This window comes from Perognathus longimembris, chromosome 18, assembly GCF_023159225.1.
Source record: "Perognathus longimembris pacificus isolate PPM17 chromosome 18, ASM2315922v1, whole genome shotgun sequence".
NCBI lineage: Eukaryota > Metazoa > Chordata > Mammalia > Rodentia > Heteromyidae > Perognathus > Perognathus longimembris.
Window position 1 is genome coordinate 11,750,105 of NC_063178.1, and position 25,280 is coordinate 11,775,384.

General features: G+C 45.6%; 1 protein-coding gene across 4 annotated transcripts in view; it reads right to left on the minus strand.

Annotated features, from left to right (window-relative positions):
- Frmd4a (FERM domain containing 4A) overlaps positions 1 to 25,280 on the minus strand; it is a 273,063-nt gene that overhangs the window by 151,154 nt on the left and 96,629 nt on the right. For all 4 annotated transcript variants that reach the window (XM_048368006.1, XM_048368004.1, XM_048368008.1 and 1 more), the window contains exon 2: positions 5,641 to 5,706. In XM_048368006.1, the coding sequence (XP_048223963.1) occupies positions 5,641 to 5,706 (66 nt within the window). The remainder of the gene's footprint in view (positions 1 to 5,640; positions 5,707 to 25,280) is intronic.

Here is a 25,280-nt window from a genome sequence, read left to right on the forward strand (position 1 = left end):
TGCTGGGATTACAGGCATACAACGTCATACCTGGAAATGTTAATATTTTAAATAGCCATATGGAAAAAAGAAACAGGTGAGATTCATTCCAATGTACATATTCCTCCAACCTAAAATATCCCAATGTTACCCTTTCAACATAGAATCAACCCTCCAAAAGTCATTAATAAAGCACTCAATTTTTAAAAAAGAATATGAAATCTTTCACATCGGTGTGTCTTCTGTATCGCCTCTGGCCACATCTGGAGTGCTACACTGAATGGCTTGGGGTTTAGGGGGAAGGGGGGCAGGTAGTACTGCAACTTCCGGCATTTTATTGCTTAATTGGAGATAAGAATCTCGGAATCTTTCTGCCTAGGGTGGCTTCAAATCAAGCTCCTCAGATCTCTGCCTCCTCGATAGCTAGGATTACAGGCATGAACTACAGTGCCCCGCAGCCTGCTGCTTCGGTTCCAGTGGCCTTTGCAAGATTAGAGACAGTGAGTCGTAATTCCAGCATTCATCTAGTTATCTTGAACTCTCTTGGCAAACACTGATTACTTAAATTGTGCCCCATTTCTGAGAACCGTGGGGGTACCTTGTTCCTCTATTTTCCTAGAAGTGAGCAGTTCTAAATGTCTTGTGGCCACAGGGAGACTGGGTCAGAGGGAAGAGACACAGCGGTCCCCAGAGGGCCTGGAGCCTCGGGCACAGCCTCACATAATGGGACAGCTTCCTAAGCCAAACAGGAAGTGAGGTAGGTGACCGCAGGAAGTGTGCAAATGGAGAGGACTCCAGTGGGTAAAGCTTTATCACCGATGGAGGAGCTTTTGCCATGGAAGCATAGGATCTACTCATCTAAAATGGGGGGAAATGCAACAGAGAAGGGGGTCTGAGGAGTAGAAAGAAAAGTTCCTCTCATAAGCCTTTGAGGAAGACCAAAAGGAAGATGACACCTCAGCCATTCCATTCTAGTGGAAATCCGTTCTAACTTTTTTTTATGAGGGGTTGGGAAGGGTGGCACATGCATATAATCCCAGCTATTCAGGGAGGCAGAAATAGGAGGTTCAAAGTTAGGAGGTTAGCCCAGACAAGAAGTTAGCAAGACCCCATTTCAACAAAAAGGACATATGTAGTGGTATATACCTGTAATTCCAGCTACATGGGAGACCCAGGTAGAGAATCCCAGTCAGAGGCAGGTCCAGGCAAGAACATGAGGCCATATCAGAAAAATAACCTAAAAGCAGAGGGGGCTAGGGTATGGCTCAAGTGGTAGAGAGCCCTGAGTTCAAATCCTATTGCTGATAAAAAATAAAAATGCTCATTGCTCTTCCATGGCTGCCTCTTTGGGAAGAGGCTTAGAGCTCTAGAGAAAGCAATGATGGCGCCTCTCACTTCTGTTTTTTTTTTTGGCCAGTCCTGGGCCTTGTCAGGGCCTGAGCACTGTCCCTGGCTTCTTCCCGCTCAAGGCTAGCACTCTGCCACTTGAGCCATAGCGCCGCTTCTGGCCGTTTTCTGTATATGTGGTGCTGGGGAATCGAACCTAGGGCCTCGTGTATCCGAGGCAGGCACTCTTGCCACTAGGCTATATCCCCAGCCCCTCTCACTTCTGTTTTTGAGACTTAGGGCCTGAGCACTGTCCCTGGCTTCTTTTTGCTCAAGGCTAGCACTCTACCTCCTGAGCCATAGCACGACTTCCAGCCTTTTCTGTCTATGTGGTGCTGAGGATGGATCCCAGGGCTTCATGCATGCTAGGCAAGCGCTCTGCCACTAAGCCACATTCCCAGCCTTCTCACTTCTCATAGAGGCTTTTCGAGTAAAATTCTCGTGAGTAGAAACAATTTCAGATGACAGAGTGATCATCACAGACTTCAGGGTGGCCTGGCAGGCATTCAGGATGTACTGTGGAATGCTCACACCATCTCTCCATCTGTTCTTATGTGGAATTGAAGAACTTACAGAGCAACCCGGTAAAGGCATGAGGACAGGACACTGATGGCTTATGCTGACACTACTCACCTACCTCAGGAGGCTTGAGATCTGCAGAGGTCTCAGTTCAAAGCCATCCTGGGGAGACTCATCACCAAAATAATCAGCAATAAAAACTCAATTGGAGGTAGAGCATCAGTTCAAATAAGCTCAAGGACTTGGAGCACAAACCTTGATACTAACCAAAATCAAACAAACAAGCACATGACATGAGTATCAGGAAATGGCCTATGAATTTAGATTGATTCCTAGCCTGTACTCTGTTGCCTTCCACCCTCCCCCACGACCAATAATGTACCATTTACAGGGATGATGTAGGCTTGGGAAGAACGGATTTCACTCAGTAATCTCCAAGGGCTCGACAGGCTAAACATTCAATGTGAGAATTAAGGCCGTTTTCTCTATAATCCAGACAAAGGGAACGAGAAGGCACAGAGCAGTCAGGTTTCCATCACCGCATGAAATTGTCTGTGTGCTTGTCTGGCTCCACACTCCTCCGGAGGATGCAATTCCTGACTTCCTGGTAGGAGGGAAACTCTTTCTCCAAACCTGCCTCCCACCTGACAAACCTTGCCAGGTAAACGTAATGGAAAACGCCCCTCCCCTCCCTCCCCATCTCTGCAACTCCAGGCCAAAAGGTCGCAAAAGGCACTGCTGAGTCCAAAACTGGTAACAAATATCCTGCCTGTGTTCTCAACCTCGGTTTCAATACTGAAACAGAGTTAAAGTAGAAATGAATCTGGAGTAATCAGTTCAGGAACATTTAGAACAAGGGGATTGGAGCGGGTTGCTAGTGGCTATGCAGGTAATCCTAACGACCGAGATACGAGGATCTGAGATAGGAGCATCGTGGTTCAAAGTCAGTCTGGGCAACAAAGTCCCGGAGATTCTTATCTCTAATTAATCATAAAAAATAAGCCAGAAGTGAAACTGTGGCTCATGTGGTAAAGCACCAGCTTTGAGCAGAAAAGCTAAGGGATAGCACCTAGACCCTGACCTCAAGCCCCAGTGCCGGTACAAAATACAAGAACATGGGGTCAAAAGGTTTGGAATCTAGAGATGGATACAAATGAGCTGGAGAATGCAGCTTCCCTTAGAAAGGAATCCGACTTAGAATTCCCGACCATGGAATTTTGTAGAAGAGAAAGACAATTCATATAGTTAGGTTGGCTTTTGTCCAACTTTTTCCTCCAAGTTTTGCTGAAGCCAGCTCTAAAATAGAGTTTTCCCCTTTATATTTAAATGTATAAAGAAATGTGTGTGTGTGTGTGTGTGTGTGTGTGTGTGTGTGTGCGCGCGCGCCAAATCAAGTTCCTGGCCAAACAGTTGGTACAATGGCAAGGAATACTGAAAGGATGTAGTAATAATACCAAGTAAGGTATCTTAGGCTCATACTTTTTTTTTTTCATTCAACAAGTATGTATCTTATTGATTTCATCTTCCAGAAACTGGGCTGAACATCAGAATCACAATGGCCAAGGTACAGAAATGTTCCTCAGATTTCCCAGGGGAGGGCACTGGGAAATGGTAACAAGTACATAAGCAATGACAATGAGGTGTGACTTTGTCTGCGTGGCCACGGAGGAGAGTAACACAGGACAAGGGGCTGCCTAGTCGGGCCTCAGGGAACACTTTGGTGTAGGGGAGGGAACTGAAGAATTGAGTTAAATTAGCCAGACCCCAGGGGCCAGGGGCATGGGAAGGACAGTTCCTAGGAAGAGAGAACACTGTAGAACATGTCTCACCAAGTGTGGCGAGAACATGAGTCTCTCTTGCTTGACCAAGTTCAACATGTTCAAGATTTTATATGAATGAAGAAAACTGCTTCCAAACTGTGTGCATCAAGAATTACATGTGCTTCTGGACTCAAGTGTCTATCAGCTATCCCCATTCCTATTTTCCTAAGGCCAGCTGCCCATTCTGCAGACGTGAAACTGTCATTTGAAGTCTCGTTTCCTGTCCCAGAAGGTGATCTCAGCCCAAGCTTTAAGAAAACCATAGAAAACATACCAGGCCGACTACTCATCTATGAACTTGCCCATTGGGTCTTAAAATATCAGGCATCGAATGTAGGTTTGGTAAAGAGATCTTACTCAATGGTTTGCCTTTATTACTTCCCTCACCCAAATCCAAACCCCAAGTCTGACTTTTAACAAGCCTGCAGGCCATAGGATCTAGCCTAATAAGGATGTAATCTTTAATGCAAAACTCTATACAGTGGGATAACTTAATGACAACATTTACTCCTAATTGGGGCTACCCTTAAAAAGGGTTCTGCTTTAGAGTTGTGGACAACAGAAAATTGTAGAAGAGAAAGACAACTCATCTATTGAAGTTGGCTTTTGTCCAATAGTTTCAAGTTTCATTTTTTAAAGATAGGCTGAAGCCTACACTGAATTAGTCTTTCCTTTTTGTATATGTCTAAAGAAAATTTGGAAAAAGCTATTTTACAATATACTTCAACATACTCACATGGGTGAATGATTGGATAATAATAGTGTTATCTGTTTCTGGAAATGTATGCAGCTCTTAACAAAGATGATAATTTATAGTCACTTGGAAAATGCTAGTGAAAGATGATGCTAAGTGGTAAAGTAAAACACACAAAATTATACATGCATTATGATTGCAACTGTGCAAGAAATGCAAATATGAAAAAATGCTGCAAAGAAATCCACTAAAAGGAGAAAAGTAGTGAAATCAGTGTCATATGATGATGTGTCTTTCGCTGTTTTCTCAGCTTCCTGTACTGCATTTATAATGCCTTTGGAATCTGAGTCCTATTAAAAGCCTCAAGTATTAAGAGTTTGCAGTTTGAGCTTTCTCAAATCCAAGCAGCACAGACAGACAAGGGCTCGTATGAGACCATCCTTATTCCAAGTCACCATCTTCCTGAAAAGAGTATCAGGGCCTCCTTCTACCCCACCCAGGAATGACAGCGTCCTCACGGCAGATACGGTGCACAAGACACAATGCCCTCAGAACTGGAGACAGTCACTAGAGCGTATCATTTAAACACAGCCATAAAAGCAGGAGCTGAACAACAGAGTTTAAGGCCGTTTAAGCCAGGTTCGGAATGCCATCTTCTCAAGGGAAAGGTGCACACGTCCAGAGGCTGTGATTCTAATGACATCACTGGCCCTTATGTGTTCCCAGCTTGGGGAGAAATCGGTTGATTTCCCGTGTCTCAGTGTTTCCAGATGTTCAACAGTAATGATGGCCTAAGAGTACAGGCACTTACACCTCCGAGAGCACATACCTTGTCTCTTTAATATGAAACGAATGGACTGTGTGCTATTCCCTCTGAGCAAGAGTGACCAGTCACTTTTACTCACAGCAAGAGTTATGATTTAGGTTATATGGCAGTTCACTCTTTCCAAGCAGGAAGTATAACTAATAGCCCTTTATGGAATTTCCTTTCCTAAAGAATCATAACAATAGCTTAGATATACATCTGGCCTTGCAACCTCCCGAGGCGCAATGTGCAGAGACATAGAATGAGCAAAAAATAGCTCACACACAATACCCTGGTGTGTCCCAGCCCATTCTCCGCAGATTTCATAGCCAGATATTTAAGAATACTTGGCATCCTCTTCCTTTTCCACCAACGAATTAACTTCAGAATCACATGAATCTCAGGAGAAACTGACAAAGTGGGCCCCAGGGACTTACCTGTACCAGGAGTTCCAGCTTCCTGTCATCCAGAAGGTGTACTTGACATCGACGGCCCTCCGTCATCTAAGAAGGAAGAGACATGGCCATTACAGTGGAGAAGTGGGGCGGGGGGTACGAGGGCTCCTGAGCTGGACCCCACTGGAGATATCTGTCTGGGAGACTTGCTTTGTAAGTGACAAGAAGTGGTAGTAGGGGCGCTTCATTCACCCATTCATTCAGAAATATTTATGGGGCTATTCTGGAAGCCAATATGGAGCAGCAGGTAATATTCATGGAGCTTACATTTCCATAGAGGGGAAATGAGGTAGCAAATGCATGTGCAATATCTTACGAAGTTATGGTAAAGTGTTCTTCGTGTATTCATTATTCCATTCAGCAACTGCATCTCCACGAGTGGAGACAGAGCTCAAGATCCCATCTCCGCCTCCAGATTCATGGTCTTCCTGTGGGTCAGCAGAAAGCAGAGGCCCAGCCAAGCACCTCAGCAATGACCTGAGTCTATGCAGGACTGCCAGCAGCAGCAAAAGAATCTAAGTGTCTTCAGAGAGCAGCTAGCTGCAGCTCTACACATTACTGTCCTGCTGCACGCCAAACACCTACATGATATCTGCTGACAGACAGGCGACTGTCACAACACTGATAGAATCTGCGGCCCCAGGCATACAGCAACAACCCCAAGAGTGCAAACCCTGCTCAAACATACTGAAATCATCAGGAAGTGATAGCCCTGAGTTATACCTTTGTTTTCAAATATCAAGTATTTTATTATGCTTATATGATTTCATTTTAGTAGTGGCCAAGTTTTAGATCTGGTACCAGAAGTTCCTGAAAAAAAATGCAGTGACTAGCTCTCATGAGTTGATCTCAACAGCACGGTGTGGGTCTGAAATCCTTTAATGTTCCACTAACTGGGATGTTCAGTATTTCCTACCATACTATCGCCCCTAGTGAGGGCCAGTTTTTTCTCCAGAGATGTGCTATGTAAAGAAGATGTAAATAAAGGAGAGATGCACACAGGCAGATCCATAAGACTCATCTCCAATTAACCACCAAGAAGCTGGAAATTAAGTTGTGGCTCAAATGATAGACTGGTACTCTTGATAAAAAGCTTAGGGACAGTGCCCAGGTCCTGAGTTCAAACCCCAGAACTGGCATAAGCATACCTCAAGTGGCTCAAGTGGTAGACTGTGAGGCCCTGGGTTCAAACCCCAATACTCAGACAAAACAAAATCGCTACCAAAAATGTTAATTTCAAATTTCAATAGGGCAGCTAATGGCAACTGTACAAGTACTTGAGAGAAAAAAAAGGTCAGAGCTACAGAAGTGATTCTCACTAAAAAGCTTAACAGAGTGGAAGTAAGTTCAAACAGTGGTATACACACCCTGATTGCTATTTTAAAATTTCCTTAAAAAACACATTTATCACAGATTTATGAAAATTCCTTGAAGGATGAAGATATGAAGAGGATTTATGAAAAGAAATACAATTTATCCTTCTATCTCTCAAGCACACAGTTTGAGCTTCCTTACATTGTGGAAGTTTAAGGGTTTATATCAGCCTTCCCGTTACTGATTCACATTCTAGTAGATTTTTATGAAATCAAGTTGGTATAGAAGAGACCTGACTATGACAGTAATGAAACCATAGAACATCACCCTCTCAAAATATTCCACAGAACAAAAAGCTCAAACGTGAAAGCTGACTCTTGTGGGTCTTATTTTCATGAAAAGGAAAAGATGCTCATTGAAATGAAATAATACCACTTAATCTGCCCAGTAGCTAAAGGAAGTACATTGAAATGTTGGTATTTATTCCTGGGATAAAGGTAAACCCGCCCCTCCCTCATCCACACCTCCCTTGTGGGAAATATAGGAGCCCTACAAAAGTCACCCCAGGACTCTCGGAATAGAAGCTTGTGTTTGATTCAATGTGGTTTTGGAGGTTCACCTTCCCTTTGAGAACCGGGCTGTGGGCTGTTTCTCAAAGGGGCACCTGTTTATTGTTTGAGTCCTAAGTCAGATTGGAGTCCCAGGTTTTCATCATCATTTCAGAAACGGCACATCACACGGGCAGGCTCAGTCCATCAGCAGACATCTGTAGCTTTATGTGACTTGCCAGGCACAGCTGAAATTTTCTCTTGAATACTAACAATTGTAAAATAATAGTGTTTCTTTTCTTCTCTCTCTCTCTCTCTCCCTTTTTCAGCTGTGCAAGCATAATTAGATCCCGGCACCACCCTCAAAGGAAATCCTTTGGCGAACGAGGCTGTACGTACATAGATGTCAGCTGGCTGCTATTCCAACCCTGAATTGTTTTGCACAACACAATTCTACATCAATCACCAGCCTCCAAAGAGCTCCCAATTCTAAGGATGTGCTAGTACTGGGGCTTGAACTCAGGGCCTGGGTGCTATCCCTGAGCTTTTTTTGCTCAAGGCTAGTGCTCTAACACTTGATTCACAGTTCTGCTTCTGGGTTTTTGCTGGTTAATTGGAGGTAAGAGGCTCATGGACTTTTATGATGGGGCGGGCTTCGAACCATGAACCTGGGATCTTAGTCTCCTGAACAGCTAGGATTACAGGCATGGGCCACTGGTGCCCGGCACAAAATCTTTTTGAATGTCACTTTTCTTAAAGAGAGTATATATGTTATGTTTTGAATTGGGGAAATCTTTCTCTTCTCCTACAGACTCAAACCCAATCAGTTTCCTGTGTTTCTTATTTCCCCCCTTTTCTCAGCATTATGTGCCCTTTCTCTGTTTTAGATATTCCTTGGGTGTCCTCTCTCCCACGTTTCTTCCCTCTTACTCAACAATTTATATGCCACGGTGTATGTGTGTATGGAAGGATTCCAAGGAAACCACCCCAGTCTTGCTATTTCTAACATTTGTCTAGAAATGTAATTAAGTTGTATAATGGCCATACCACCATTTGACATAGATCCTGAACTTAGAAAAATACACTGCTGCTTTAGAATGAAAACTAAACGATAGGCAATTGATATATGTTACTTTTCCCTCCAGGTTTTGGGGGCTAATTTCCATGGTAAGTGGTAAAGACCCCTATGTCCATCCATGCAAATCTATCTATCTATCTATCTATCTATCTATCTATCTATCTATCTATCTATCTATCTATCATCTATCTATGTTACCACACGTTTATGTTTTGGTACAAAGCTAAGTGACCAAGTTGAGACTCATTTTCTTTTTGGAGGCAATGCATGATTGAGACCATATATATATATATATGTACATACATACATACATACATACATACATACATACATATGTGTGTGTCATGAGAATTACCTAAGACAAAGAATGACCAATTTCAAGAACTAGTTTATTTAGAAAAGTCCCCAATAGTCTCTAAGCAGCCTGAAATGCAATCCATGAAAACTTGACCATCAATCAGAAAATTCAGAGTTAGAAAAGGCTATGCGAGTTAAGGCGCAAACACAGCAACACATCTTGCAGCCAGTCCTCCCAGGGTAGTAGGGTCCTTAACTCAGAGGGCATCCTAAGAATGCCAGAGGCATTACTGCACAGTGTGACCTTTGACACCAGCCATTTCCTGGCTCAGAAGAAAATTCCAAGGCTGTGACTACAGCTTCCCTGTACTAGACATTATTGGAACTCCTGCTTTTTTTTTTCTTTTCTTTTTGGAGGTTGGGGGGGAGTTGTCACTTCAAAAATGTCGCCTTGCTTTCCACACTTCAGTTACCTCATCAGAAGAATGCCGGAGCAACAATGTAGGAACCCAAAGTGTTTGAACCACAGACCTCAATAACATCATCAAAGCCTTCTTCACTGACAGTCAGGAGCTGAATAGAAACAACATGTCCACAGCCACCAAGAAACGCAAGCTGTTGCTGGAGGCTCCAAGACAAAGAACCAAAACTGACCAACAAGTTAAAATTTATTAGAAATATATGTTTGGCAGGATGAAGGTTTAAACTCAGAGCCTTGTGCTTGCTTAGCTGGTGCTCTACCACTTGAGCTGCACCTCCAATCTAGCTCTTTGCTGGGTTTTGGGTTTTTTTTTTGGGGGGGGGGTGGTCATGGGGCTTGAACTCTGGGCTTTGGTGCTATCCCTTAGTTCCTCTACCACTTGGAGCCACAGCACCACTTCTGGTTTTCTGGTGATTAATTGGAGATAAGAGTCTCATGGGCTTTCCTTCCCAGGCTGGCTTTGAACCACCATCCTCAGATCTCAGCCTCCTGAGTAACTAGGATTATAGGTGTGACCCATCAGCACCTGGCTTACTGGCTGTTTTTGGAATTAGAATCTCTGACTTTTCTGCCTGGGCTGGCTTTGAAACAAAATACGCTGAGTAACTAGGATCACAGGCGTGAGCCACTGGCACTGCGCTTACAAGCTCATTTTCTGGAAGTGCTCTGTTTTAAAATCAAGTGATAGAGAAAGGAAAGGAGATTCAAGTACATGCACAACAGAGGTCTTATTCAGGAAGCGGTGACATTAATCAAGATGCATTGTACTTGTAAACTCACATCAAGTTGAAACCCCTTTACAAAACCACTTAAAGATGGCAATAATAACCACCACAACAGCAGAAAGGCTGATTTTATATTTATTTATTTATTTATTTATTTATTTAATTTTTTGGCCAGTCCTGGGGCTTGGACTCAGGGCCTGAGCACTGTCCCTGGCTTCTTTTTGCTCAAGGCTAGCACTCTGCCACTTGAGCCACAGCGCCACTTCTGGCCGTTTTCTGTATATGTGGTGCTGGGGAATTGAACCCAGGGCCTCATGTATACGAGGTAAGCACTCTTGCCACTAGGAGAAAGGCTGATCTTAACCTTACTTTGCCTCATGACCTCCTCCAAATTGTGCTCCCTCTGTTTTTGTGACTCTGCTGGATTTAGAAGAAAAAACACAAGGTGAACCCCTGGGAGCGCTAGCTGCTCTGTACAGCTGCAGCTCGAAGGACACAGGTGAGGCGGTAGGTGGGTCTCTGCCATAGCCAATGAAAACTAGCTTACATTTGGCGATGAGAAAGACTAGCCACCACGGCAGGGACGATATCCCTCGGGGCACGGGGACATAGGTTGCTGTGTCCAAGGGGAAGCAGCTTTAGCTCCCTGGTGTCCCTGAAGGACTCAGAGATCTGTGTGCATTCAAGCCCCAAGTCCGACGAGATCACCAGTTTAACACCATCCCTGCGACAGAGCTGGCAGCAAGCATGTAGAAAAACACTCCAGTGTCTGAACTAGCATTATAAATAAAGCAATGGACACCGGCAGGTAAGAGGCGAGACTCACCAGTCAGCCCCACCATGGGATAAGACCCCTGACTTAAAGGTGAACTGCAGAATATGAGGAAGGAAAAAACACCAGGACAGAGGACAAACACCTGGGCCTGGATGGTGGGCAAGGGCAAGGTGGCTGGATAGTGGCTGGCCTATGTGGACTCTTGAGGCCTTGTGTCTGGCTCTGACCAAGTAGTTGGAAGAAAACAAACCCTGCAGGTGCAAATGCATGAGCCTGGAGGGGTGCTATGTGCCCAGACCCCAGCTCCAAGCCCACGGCAGTAAAGCCACCCAGGGCCAAAGGCCTCCAGGCTCCCAGCAGGCTACAGCACTTCTGCCAGCCTCTTTAACCAGCTGGAAACCTCTGGAATAGAAACTTGGGTGTCCTAGCTGGATTCTGCCATGGCTGAAGTTTCTTCTACACACAGAACTGTTTGTTTTTCCTGTGTTGCTAGCAGGGCTTGAATTCAGGACTTCCCACTCTGGCTCCGCTTGTTGGCTCAGAGCTGAAGCTCTGTCTTAGCCACACCTCCAGCCTGGCTTTTATTTGATTAATTGGAGATGGAGTCTCAAAGACTTTTCTGTCCTAGTTGGCTTTTAAACCATAATCCTCCAGGTATCAATCCTGAAGAGCTAACTAATATCAGAGGCTTAAGCTACTGTTTCTTAGCTTAGGACGTCCTTTAGACTATTAACCCACTATGCTGCTCAAAGCACAAACATTTATTAAGACATAGTCACTTTAATACAACCCAGCAGCAGACCTTTGCTTCTCTTAGGCCGAGGAGCCCAAGTCTTTTTGGTTTCGCCTTCACAGCACTGGGAGTCTCTGAAGACACAGAGGTAGAATCCTACTCAACAGAGAACTTTGTTCCTGTTATTTAGAGAGGGCCCAGGGAAGGGAGCAGAGCCCAGTCCTAGCAAGGAAAGGGGAGTGCAGAATTTGGTGCTCAGAGGAAGTGCTGTGGGTGTGAACCCAGTCCCCAGGCTGGGGGAAGAGGAAGTAGACCTGGACAGGGCTGGGAAGGGGAAGGGCAGGGTCCTAGGATTTGGGATGTGGATGGGACAATCAAACCACCTCTTTCCCTCTTTATGCTGTGGAAATCAGCGGATAAGAACCTCAGAGTGTGACACGGCCTCAAATGCCTGGGATCTCAGCTACCTGGGAGGCACCAGGCAGAAAGTCTCCAGTATCGGGCCTGCTGGGGCAAAGTTAGCCAGACTGTGTCTCGATGCCCCAAAGACCCGAGACTCAGCCAGGGAACGTTCAAATTCAGTTCTCGAGGGCCACCCTCTCCCTGGCCTCCTCAAGGCTTTGCCTGTGCTGTTTCTTCACCCCTGCAGTTGCCAGGCACCAGGGATATGGGGTGGGGGAGGGCTGGAGGAAATATGGTAGCCCCAGCTTCTTGGCCACTCTTGGGAAGATGTGCCCTAGCTTCTACATGCATCCTTCAGGGCTCAGCTTTGGTGAAGGCGCCCTTCTCCGCTGACCTTCCGGCTAGGTCACGTGAGGCAGCCCCATCAATGGGCATGGCTTTTCTGTGCTTGGTGGCTGTCCGGTGCTGAAGGCCACCTAGTCTTAGTCCCCAGGTGTCCTGGAATCACTGTGCCCTCCCCCCTGTGACCCACAGGTGGGTATGCTGAGGTCTACAAGGCGGAGAGGGGGGCTCTTATCTGCCTCATCTCTTGATGACTGGCTGTGACACTCTACAGGTTATAGTGCCAGCTCAGGCCTCCTTTCTTAGCCTATAAATGGTGACGGCAGTGCTCACCTGTGGGGCTAGGAGTTCACCCAGGCCAAGTGCAGAACTCTGACTCCATACCCCAGCCACCACGGGAGGGCAGGAGCACTTGGTCATCTCTGTGTCCCCAGCCCCCTCCCGCTGCAGGACAGCCCAGTGGTGTCTGCCTCTTCCTCTCTCACACGGGTTTCCCTGTTGTGGCAGAGAGTAGGAGGCTGGCTCTGGGCATGTCGCATGTAGGTGGTAGTCTCCAGTGACGGAGCAAGTGCCAGCCCTGGCTGTGTACAGAAAGGGGAGACCGTCCACACAGGGGCATAGATGTCTAGTTCAGCTCCAAGCAACCATGACTCTCGGGTTGCCCTGTGCTGGGCAGATTCTCTACAGGGCTGGCAGAAGGAAGGCTGGAGGGGCGTAAGAAAGGAGGGAGGGCATCAATGCAAAGCTAGTGGGCATGTGTCCAGTGTTATTCTTCTACACAGGTGAGCACACACACAAATGCACACAGACAACTTAGTTGTTCACAATATGCACATCCAAGCAGGCATCCTGCAAAAGAGGCTGAATCGGAGCCCCCTAAGATAAGGTTGATTCTAGGGGCCAGAAAGGATAATATAAAGAACTGAGACTTTAAAGGCAAAAAAAATGTGACAACCTAAAGAAAAGGAAATGAAGCCAGAAAATCAGGCACCCGTGGCTCACACCTGTAAGCTTAGCTACTAAGGAAGCTGAGATCTGAGGAAGGCGGTTTAAATCTAGCCTAGATAACAATGTTCCTGAGGCTCTTATCTTCCATTACCTACCAAAAGAGGCAGGAATGAGGTGGTAGAGTGCTAGCCTTGAGCACAAAAGCTCAGGGACAGCGTCCAGACACTAGTTCAAGCTACAGCACGGGCACACACACACACACACAAAATTAAGCCAGGAAGTGGTGAGTGAGACAGAAAAGAACAGAATGAATGTGTGTGATGGCCCAAAAGATTTCTATGTGACATTTACAAGACATCAAGGGCACAGAACCCTAGAGCAACACTGAAAGTGCCACATACATTTATGGGGCCAAAGTTGCAAAACTAATGTTGGTATTTAAAATAAAGTCAAGGATAAGAAAAGGCTCTTTACAAACATGTTCAAAGCAGGAGGAATCTGGGAAAGGATGGAGCCATCCCCTTGTAGCCAGTTGAGTTTTGTTCAAGACCAAACGATGGAACAATGCAGTTCCTGTTTTGTTTCAAACTGCTCAACCAAGATAGGACATGAAGAGCTAGCAAGGAGAAGAATCTAAACCCAACGGTGCCACTGTCCCCAAGGTAAGACCCAGATGTTTACATTAAATATCAGAAACAGGTAAGTGAGCTGGGTGCTGGTGGCTCACATCTGTAATCTTAGCTATTCAGGAGGCTAAAAGCTGAGGATCACGGGGAGAAGCCAGCCTGGGCTGGAAAATCTAGGAGACTTTTATTTCCAATGAACCACCAAAAAGCTGGAAGTGGAGTTGTGGCTCAAGTGGTAGAGTGCTAGCTCTGGCACAAAAAAGCTCAGGGACAGTGCCTAGACCCTGAGTTCAAGCACTACTACTGATGCTTGAAAAAAACACAAACAAAACCAGAGAAAACAACCACCACCACCACCAACAACAACAACAAAACAGGCCTTTGATCATTTCTTAGGCCTTTCTAGACATGAAAGCAATGGACACAATTAGGATTGGATTATACTGAAATAATTTCCTGTACAGAAAGAAAAGGTAAACACAAATTTGGGAGCATGACAAGAGCAACGATAATGAGAGGTTTATACATCAAAGGCAAAAGTATTTAATTAGCAGAGAATTATAAGTCAGAAGACCACTAACACAGGACACAGACAGACAGACATCGGGCAAAGTAGTGTGATTAGGAAGGGCTAGGATGAGAGAGAACGAGGCGTGGTGTGAACCTGGCAGCATCGGTCTGCAAGGCAGTAGAGGCTGGGCATGCGTGGGTGGGAGCCCAGCTGTCTAGAATCACAGACATCCCATGTCTGAGGATGGCCAGTGCCCCCTGGAATCGTGAGGGGACCCTGAACGCTGTTGTCCAATCACCTTGACCAGAAGTGGGGCAGAAACAATCTGTAAAGAGGATTCAATCCAATCACAAATGTTGAAGCTCAGTGCCTAGCAAGACACACAAGCATTTGGGAAATTTTAACCCAATTCCAAAACACACACCGACTTTTTCAATCTCTGTATCCTCCTAGCAATTTGTCAACAAATACAGAAGGCGCGCTTATCAGATTTCCACATGATGAAGAGGTTTGGATGGTAGCTTCAAGGTGTAAAAGTCTGGGATCCCATTGTTTAGGGTCTGTCTCCTACTTACAGTTCAATGCCAGAAGCAAAGCGTTCAGAACTACAGAATTCAGGACCTCTTTATGGTTAAACCATTTCTAGATTCTGGGTTTGGTTCTGGTGACATGTTTTGTGTAGGAAATGAAAGAAACTAGAGAAATCCAAGGAAGGACAACAAGACTGAACAACAAAAGTGAGATAGGGTGACCACGTGATCTATTATCCTTACCAAGAAAGACTTGTGTGAGTGCAAATCTAGGCTGTGACTGATGATGTGGCAAGAACAAGCATGGACCAGGCCTATCCTGGGTAAAGCTGGATAGGAAAACTTGCTAAATGGATGAGTATAATTAGAAAGGAGATGAACATTTGACTTGGCGGGACAAAAATAGAATCAATGAGTGGAAGTTGCAAAGACACATTGGAATTTAATAGAAGGAAGAACGTTAAACAGGCCTTATTGTTCAACATGGAATTGCCTGATTATTATGCTAGTGAACAGGAAGAGGCAGGTGGCCTCAGTCTGGGAGTTACAGAAGGGGTTATTGAGCTCAGTTCGATGGTGAGATCCAAAATGCCAAGATCTTGGGATGGACAAGATAGGAAGACATATACACATATATTCAGGAATAAGCAAGAATTTCAAGAAAATGCATTCATTTGAACAACTGATGTATTTACTTGTCACGTTTCCTGTTGCATCGTTACCTATTATTTGATAAAACAAATATTTACAATATTCAGTATGGCTTCAGGAAACCTTAAAAATTGCCAGTGGCTCATGACTGTAATCCTAGCTATTCAGGAGACTGAAATCTGAGGATGTCAGTTCAAAGGCAGCCTGGGCAGTAACATCCATGAGATTCTTGTTAATTAGCCAGCAAAAAGCTAGAAGTAGAGCTGTGGTTCAAATAATAGAATGCCAGCCTTGAGCAAAAAAAAAAAGCTCAGGGATAGCACTGAGGCCTTGAGATCAAGTCCTAGTACTGGCACAAGGAAAAGAAATTGCACTGCAAACACATAGTCACAAGTAAGCGTCTTCTAGTTTTTAACATTACAAAGTTCTCCTGTGTAAGTGTGCAATCAAATATTCTCTATTTGAAATGTAATGTTGGGGCTGGGTGAGAGTATAGCTCTGTGGAAGAGAGCCTGCTTAGCTTGCAAGAAACCCTGGGTTCAATGCCAGCAGCAAAAGTTAAAAAGGAAAAGAGGATATAACACTCTATGTATTACACGCATGTGCCAACCTCTGTTTTGGTGGAGTAGTCCTGTGTTTGATAACCCAAGACATCAACCGCCTAACTTTGCTCCAACATCTCCTTCAATCTGTCTTAATAGTTTTGGCAGTACTGAGGTACTGCCTTTACATTCAGAGCCTGTGCTTCTGAGGCAAATACTCCCCTACTACAGCCATGTAGCCAACTCTTTTTGCTTTATTCTTATTCAGAAAAGGCCCAGAACTTTTTGCCTAGACTAGCCTCAGACCTTTGTCCACTTACTTACGCCTCTTGAGCAACTGGAATTAAAGGCATAAATCATGACATCTAGATTTTGTTTTGTTCTCAGGCAAGGTGTCACTACGCAGCCCGGCTGGCCTCAGCTTTCCAAGTGCTGGGGTTACAGGCATATACCACCACACCACTGACAGCAAAAGGTGTCATTTTGTTAAATTTCAATCTAGTTTTTGCTTGCCTTGTCTTCAGTGGGAGACAATGCAGCAGTAATTATAATTATGGGTCTCATCAACCAATAAGTTTTCATAGTTGTAAATTTTATTTATTTGCCAGTGCTGGGGCCTGGATTCAGGGCCTGAGCACTGTCCCCTGGCTTCTTTTTGCTCAGGCTAGCACTTGAGCTACAGCACCACTTCTGGCTTTTTCTATATATGTGATGCTGAGGAAATCAGACCCAGGGCTTCATGTATGGGAGGCAAGCTACCTCTAGGCCATATTCCCAGCCCTCATAGTTGTAAATTTTTTTATTGGCCTTAAAATGACAATATGTGTAGAACTGTAGCAGAATGATATGACCACCATAATAAACAAGTTAATAAACCTATACTTATATACTATATATACTTAAATATCTATTTGGGGACAATGACATAATACTGTCACTACTCAGTTTAATTCACACTCATATGATCATTCTGGTTCTTGGTGATACTTAGCTTGTAATTCGGAGCCTTGCCAGTGCTAGACAAGCACCCTACCAGCCTAGAGAGAGGTTTTCATGAGCCCATTCTGTAGAGAGGCTCAGAGGGGCTCAGAACACCTGTCGGTTTTACAGTCCCTATGCTCATGTGACCACAGGTCATGAAGAATCGGCATGATCCTGCCGTTAGTGACGGACGGTGTGCCCACCTCACCACACAGGCGAGAGTTTGGAAGTGGGTTCCCCTCTCCTTATCAGGCACAGGGACATTTGGATATTTACCACATCATCGGAGGGCTATGTAGTACTGTCAGTAAAGACAGATGGCTGCAGGAAGCCAACTAGGAGAAGCCTAGATGTTGATCCTGTCAGGTACCAAGGGATGCTCCTTCCTTTGTTCTGCAAGGTGAGTTTTGTGAATCACAGTGGTTGCAGCTTCCCTCGATTCCCTCTTCTGAGATGTTGGAGTGGGAAGTACTACTCCAGGCCACGTGCCAAGCTTCTCAAATCCCACCCTTGCATCCTGGCGGCCTTTGAAGCTGGGTGGCAAAAGAGTCAGCAGTGGCAAGACACCCCCTCCTCCCCCAGGCTGCCGGCTTCGACAGCACCTCAGGGGTCAAGCTACACACCCAGCTTGGCATCAAACCTTCCCCAGCGTGCTCCAGAGCTAGACGACCACGGGCCCTGGCAGGGTGATCAGAGAGTCCGGACTTTGAGAGCTCCCAAGCTGGCCCCGCCCTTCCACAGTAAACCTCGCAGGGAGAGCCTGGGAAGTGCTTGCATTACAGGGCGTTTCGCAGCTTCTCTGACAGCTCGAGGGGACAGTCTTATCAAGAGTTCTTGAGAAAGCTAGCACATCACCACCAGGGCCCTACCCCACATTCACCCTGTGGGAGGTTTCTCCACTGGTTCCAGAACCACTCAGACCTGCTTCTGACGGCCTTGATTTGCTGCAGCCGCTGGATCAAGGAGACAAATTCCAGAGCTGCTCCTGCCTAGCCAGTACTCTTTTTTTTTTTTTTTTTTTTTGCCAGTCCTGGGCCTTGGACTCAAGGCCTGAGAACTGTCCCTGGCTTCTTTTTGCTCAGGGCTAGCACTCTACCACTTGAGCCACAGCGCCGCTTCTGGCCGTTTTCTATATATGTGGTGCTGGGGAATCGAACCCAGGGCTTCATGTATACGAGGCAAGCACTCTTGCCACTAGGCCATATCCCCAGCCCCCTAGCCCTCTTTAGCAGTGGGGGCAAGGAGGCAGGCTTGGAAAGGAGGGGCAACAACAGAGACAAGTAAGAAGGAGGGAGAAGGGCCCAGAAGCAGAGAAAGAGAGAGAGAGAGAGAGAGAGAGAGAGAGAGAGAGAGAGAGAGAGTCCTACATCTCATTCTGCAAGCCTCCAGGGAACCAGGCGGGATCTTCAAGTGCAACAACCAGAGCAAAGGCAAGTTGGAAAAAACATCCAGAGTGCACAACACTTGCCAGCAGTTACAGAAAAATAAAGACGTTATGTTGTATCTGCTAGTCAAATCAAAAATTCTAATTGGATACAGAACAATTTCTCCAAGCTTTCGGCAGGAGGTAATTATTGTGTTGACTACACACAGGAAGGAAAAAAAAGCCTGCAACTATGCCTACTGTTTGGCTGTTGAGAGGAGAAACGTGGGAAGTGGGGTTTGTTGGGTTTTTGTTTTTTTTGGTATCTCCCCCCCAAAAAATCAGCGCTGATGAAAAGATCAGCCATGATGATCTTTTCGTGCAGATTTAAAACAGCAATGTGGATGGCTTCACAGTTCATCTGGAAATGGGGCTGTGATTACAGGAAAAGCCAGAATTTCAAATGAGGACACACAGGAGTTGGGGGTGATGTCTACAGTTCCTATCTGGGTGCTTAGCACCCGGTTTGGAACACGAAAGATTCTCAGCTCCTGTGGAACTCTTGATCTTGCCTCTCCCCATGGGGTTCCCTTTCGTCTTCTACCTCCAATTTCTGTGCTGCAGTTCCCAAATGGTGGGCTCCTCTTTGTCTCACATCCCACACCCAAACCACCCAGAAAAATCTCTTGGGTTCTGTGTGTATAATACCCAGGACCTGGACTCTATCAGCATCTTGTCATCCTATGGCCGGATTCTTCCAATCACTCCCCCCACACCCCCCAATGGAGTATGCGGTCCCTCCATTGGCCCCTGCTCACATGGTGGGGCCACAACCCTGGCTCTTCCTCACACTTCCCTTCCTTGGCTTTATTTTCCTTCCCGAGCATCCTAAGTGACTCACTGGGTTCCCCCCGCCCCCCTGCCTCGGCTTCAAATGCGAATTCCCCAAGGACAAGCATTTCGGTCACTTTTCACCGACATTCCTGGAAGGTGTAAGGTCTATGTAAAAACATAAAGCTGTGAACGTGTTTGTGGGGCTCAGACAGACCATGTGCTATGGGGCGGATTTGCAAGGCTAGGCCTTTCATTGGAGGAATCAAATGACTTCTCTCACCCTCCAACACAGAAACACAGAGAAGGGTGAGCTGCTTAGCAGGGAGCTGAGGTAACTGTCACGTCAGGAAAACAAGAATTGTGGATATAAGTAAGCAAGTCAAGAAAGGAGAAATCCCATAGTGATCATTTATTTATAACTGAGTTATACTTTTGAGCACCTCTCAGACTTCAGGCATAATGGCAGGTGCTTATTTATCAACCATAAGTAAGACTTGGCCCTTCTGTTTAAAAACTGAAATGGGCTAGGTGTCTATGGCTCACACCTATAATCCTAATTACTCAGGAGGCTGAGATCTGAGGATCATGATTGAAAGCCAGCCTGGGCAGTTAATTCCATGAGACTCTTACCTTCAATTAACCAGCAAAACAAGCCAGAAATAAAACTGAGCTGTGGCTCAAGTGGTAGAGTGCCAGTCTTGACTGGAAAAGCACAGGGTCAGTGCTCAGGCTCTGAGTCCAAGCCCAAGGACCAACACGAAAAACCTATACTGAGTGACCTCAATCAACTGATCAGCATAGCTTAGAAGACTACACTGGGACACACATAGGCCGGGAGGGGATGCGTTGGGAGAAGAATGATGGCTATCAGCTTAGAGTCAGAAGGCAACACAACACAACACGGGAGGCTCCAGTTAAATAAAGGGTGAGTAGGTGTGGCTCATACAGAACACTGTTGGGGGACATCTCAGTGAGGGGGAGCAATAGCAGAGGCTGAAGTTTAAATGAGTGGCAAGGCAGTGTGTGTGTGTGTGTGTGTGTGTGTGTGTGTGTGTGTGTGTGTGTGTAGAGGATATTGAAAGAAGCTACCAGATTATGAGCCTTCTTTAAAAAAATCCCATGCTAAGGATCATGATCTATAGGTAATGCACATAGCACGGGGCCAAGCAGAAGTGGAGTCATGGAGGAGGGTTATATGTGCGGGTAGGGACGGCTAGGAATATGTTTAAGGGCTAGCTTGTGATGATTTTATCATGACTCGGGAATGTCACAGGGAATGTCACATGACTGTAAAGGTAGGTACCTTGCTCTAAAAGAATCTAGGAAGTATATATAAGATAAAGGTAGAGAAAATTGGTGGAAAGGCTTCCGAGAGAGGAGCTGAATTGTAGTCATGCAAGGGAGAGGAAGCAGAGGGCAGATGGGTGAGTAAGACATCACAGGACAAGGATTTTTAAGCCTTGGGAGGAAGAGGAAGAATAGTCAGAAAACCGCTGGTGGGCCCCCTAATAGCAAAGGGCCACACAGCAAAGTTCAGTGAACTCTGCAACCCCACCCAATGGAGATGGGGAAGAGAATTTAGGGAAAGTTGCTAAGTAGCCACACAATCAGCCGGTTTTAAAGCCATTGTGGCAGAGACGAGCTCAGACAACCAACAGGGTCAGATAAGAAGCGATGAGAGAATGTCTGTTGTTTGCAACCTCATTTACTAGCCAGGCAGGCTGCAAAGAGTGTGATGTTTGCAGATTGACATTTTGCTACATGCAATAAAAGACCAAAAGCGGTCTAACCCTTACCACTCGTGCCATTTTTCAGTTGTGTTCTGTGTGTTCTCTAAGAATGTGGTCAGTTCTATTGGCAAGAAGAAAAGAATCATAAGACACAAAGGGCTGTCTTGGATATTATTCTTTGGATATTCGGATGTCTTTTGAATTTGGGAGTTGGGTGGAAATAGCACCACATCTTTATCGACCAAGTTACAATCTTAGGAAGAGGAAGGGAGACTAAATTGTTGAGGGCTACAAAAACCATATTTTCCACACTAAAGAAAGGAAAGAAGCAGAAACAAATACCAGCTTATAATTTCTCCATAAAATGACAGACCTGCTCCACCCTGCCCAGGCCAAAGATGACCGTAAGCTGTTCCCGTGGGTTCATCTAAAATATATCTTAGTCTTGGCTGTGGATATAATGTTCTATAAATACTTTCCCTGTCTGTAGAGTTGCTGTAACGTTCTTCATTTTGCTGCTTGTGTGTGTCTGTTTTAATCAGTTACCAAAGACATAGATCGTCTCTCATTTTGATTTATTTTACTTACCCCCTAGAAGGTTAAGTGCATAAATAATTTTGTCAACTATTATGCAAATAGGCGTGTTGATTTCTTGAATTCCCCAGTAGTTTCACTGGAGTTGAGTGGTTGGAACTATGGGAGAAAAAAACCCCCCAAAACTAACAAGCATCCAGTCCTTTCAACATCTAGCCTGCTCTCTCACTGACTTGATGCCATCATTTCTTAGGTAAAATATAATAATCAGGAGCTAGCCATTTAGCTAGTGACAAGGAAAAGGAAATAACCAAAGAATATTATGCAACAGCTGTATTTTGACCTTTCCTGTTGCTTGACACTGGTGGTACACACCTGTTATCCTAGCTACTCAGGAGGTTGAGGCTTGAGGATCAAGGTTCAAAGCCAACCTGATCACTGAAATCCTTGAGACTCTGATCTCCAGTTAGCCAGCAAAAAGCAAGAAGTAGAAGCATGGTTCAAGTGGTAGAGTGTTAGCCTTGAGAGAAAAATCCAAGCAAGAGGGGAAAGCCCTGATTCAAGCTGCAACACAGACACACACACACACACAGAGACACACACACACACACACACAGACACACACAGACACACACACGACAGTCACTAATTGACATAATGATTTTGGTAATTCTTATTTTTACTTTGATCTTATTCCTTCAAGATTGAAATCTTTTACTTTAGACAACTAAAGAATTTTGACCAGGTGGGGTAAAATGCTCCATGTGTGCAAAGGCAAAATCACCTTTCTCCTCTTTCTCCTCCCCCCACCCCACCCCCTTTCAGGCTCCAGCTCTCACCCAACCCCAGACATGGCAGAAGAGCCCAGGCTCTCTCCTGAGCTCCTGGTGATTCACCCCTGCATCCCCCTTTCACATGCAGGAGGTTCTGTTCCATCCTGCCACCTACCATTCTTCATCAACTCTCCTGCTTCCAACAGTAAAGATGGCCAGGGTCATGCCTTTCCTGCAAAGCCCTTTCTGGAAGACGACGTGACATTTATCAAATATCAGAAGTAATGTTTATTCTGCCACACTGCCTCCTCCCTTTGTAAAAATTTCATTACGGTACAGGTCTGTGTAACATTTATTTCCACTTCCAAACCTAGCTCAGTGTGTTGTAAATCCTCCCCTCCCCACCCCCCAAGTTAGTATCAGAGACCTTCAGGCCAATGATGGAGTGAAAAAGCAAAGAGGAGAGTAAAATGACCCACATTTGGAAAGACTTCCATCCATTTTGAGGACTTCCTGGGTCTTCTCTTATTCGATCCTCTGCATATGACTTCCTTATGGCACTCATAAACTCAGAGAGATTCAGCCACTCGCTCTAGGCCTCGCAGCTGATGATGAAACTCCTGGCAGATGATGTCACAGTGTGCTGTATTTGCCACGTGAGGTTGTATTGTGTAAATTCACAGCATGGTGTGGGTACCCCAGCCCTAGGGCAGTCAGTGAGATCCTAGTGGGGCCCCCTCAATGCCTGTAAGCTCTTCTTCGTCTTCCTCACTCACATGGTCTATACAGGCCTTCCATTCCCATGGCCTCTAAAAGACTCAGTGGCCCATCTCCCAATGACACACGCGCCTGCTATGCAGACTGCACTCAATGCTGATGAGCCCCGCTGCCCTCACAACCAGACCTATGGCTCTTGCTTCTCTTTGCCTTCTGCACATGTCTCCTCTCTCCTGCCAAGACCTGCAGGCTACATCTGTGCTACTGGCCATTCTATAGTTCTTCTGTTGCAAAACACTCAAGCAGACCAATAAAAGAGGATTGAGAAGGCAGAACACTGAACTCCATTGTGCTCAGCTCAGTGGCTGCTTCACGTCCTCACCACCCTCCCCCTTTTCTGCGTTCTCTCTGAGCAACAGAGAAATAAATATTGGGCATGTATTGGGTTCACGGAAGAAAGCAGGAAGTGGGCAAGCCAGTACTATCCTCCGGGCTATGTGTAGGTGTGTCATCCAGTTCCAGATGGCTCTATACTGTTTGGGTTGGTAGTCTGGGTTTGTCCCCTTTCTACACTTCTTCACAGGCATGCGGTGAGGGCATAATTGTGCATTTTATGGTTATGAATGGAACAGCCTGGCAACTCTCTGATTGTTTTCCATTCGCTGTCATGCATTATCAATCGAATTCCCCATTTCATGCCATTTCACCCCATGCATCCCTCACAAAGCAAGGACAAAGAAAGGCGACAGCCTGGCAAAGACAGGAGCAACACCAAAAGAAAAGGATAATTCTGGATTTCTAGCCTCGAGTTTGTAGACATAGATCTCGGCTGATTTGAAGTAAAAAAATACTGTTCAAAGGTTGAGGGTTCTGCATGCACACCTGGCTCTAAGGTTGGCAATATATTTCTCCAGAGAAAGCCAACCTGCACCACTATACAAACGAACAACAGGTTAGACCCTGACAACTGACATTTTCTATTAGACCTCTGGGGTTTGCAAGTTTCTAATGAAACCTGAAGAGATCAATTTGGTTGGTTTGTGCAGTGATGAATCCACACAGAAATTTGGTTACTCAACAAGGATCTATAAGGGGCTCATCATGAGCAGTGGTTTAAACTCAGTAGTGAGGATTAGGTGAATGTTTATGGTAGGGTGGGGAGGTGGCTCAGTGGTAGAGCATTTCCTTAGTAGGTAAAGGTCTTGCATGTGCAGCACTGCACAACAAAACAAAACCAAGTACGCAGGCACTCTAGATTGGCCAATAAATGCTAAGATAAGAATAAGAAGGGGCACGTGAAAGTGGCTAGAGTTTAGGCCAAAAGGAATGCAGGTGCCAATGCTCTTCACCATGGACAAATATGTCTCCTGTGCTGCATTATGATGGCTGGAGTTCCACTGTGTGTGTGTGTGTGTGTGAGACTCACACCAGTTTTGGGAGTTGAACTCAGCACTTGGGCAATGTCTCTGAGCTTTTATGTTCAAGGCTAGCGCTCTACCACATGAGCTACAGCTCCACTTCCTGCTTTTTTGGTGCCTAATTGGAGATGAATCTCATGGACTTTCCTGCCTGGGCTGGTTTCCAATTTTAGATCTCATCTTCCTGAGTAGCTAGGATTACAGGCTGGAGCCACCAGCACCCAGCTGGAGCTCCACTTTTAAAACAAAAATCCAGAAAACACCCCACCAGATGGAGACCATGCAAGAGAGACCAGACAAGTGACATCTCTGGATTAGCGTCAGTTAGCTCCCACGTCTGGAGGGCAGTCACTTGTTCAGCTCCAAGTGAAGCGGCTGGCTCATCTTTTCTGGATTCTTTGGTAATATGCTGCTGAATCTAGCTCTTCGATTACTTTCCAACAACTATTGCCTTCATCCTTGCAAGCCATTTTCATCTTCAAAGAAAAGTGTATTTCTCTTGGGAAGAAAACATGCAATTTCCACTGGTATAGTTAGGAACTGGGAACACACAGGCTCTGGAGTACCCAGAAGAAGCGTCAGGAGAGGTCTCAGGATCCCATCCATAGTTCTAAAAAAACCCTGAGGCCACCCAATGGTGGGGCTCCCTGACTTCAATGTTGGGGGTGTGGCTGGAGGATTCCTCATAAGCAAAAAACAGGCTGCTGAGCCTGGGGACCCAGGAGAGAGTGGCTGGGGATGACTTTAGGGGACTCGAAGGAAACTGCTG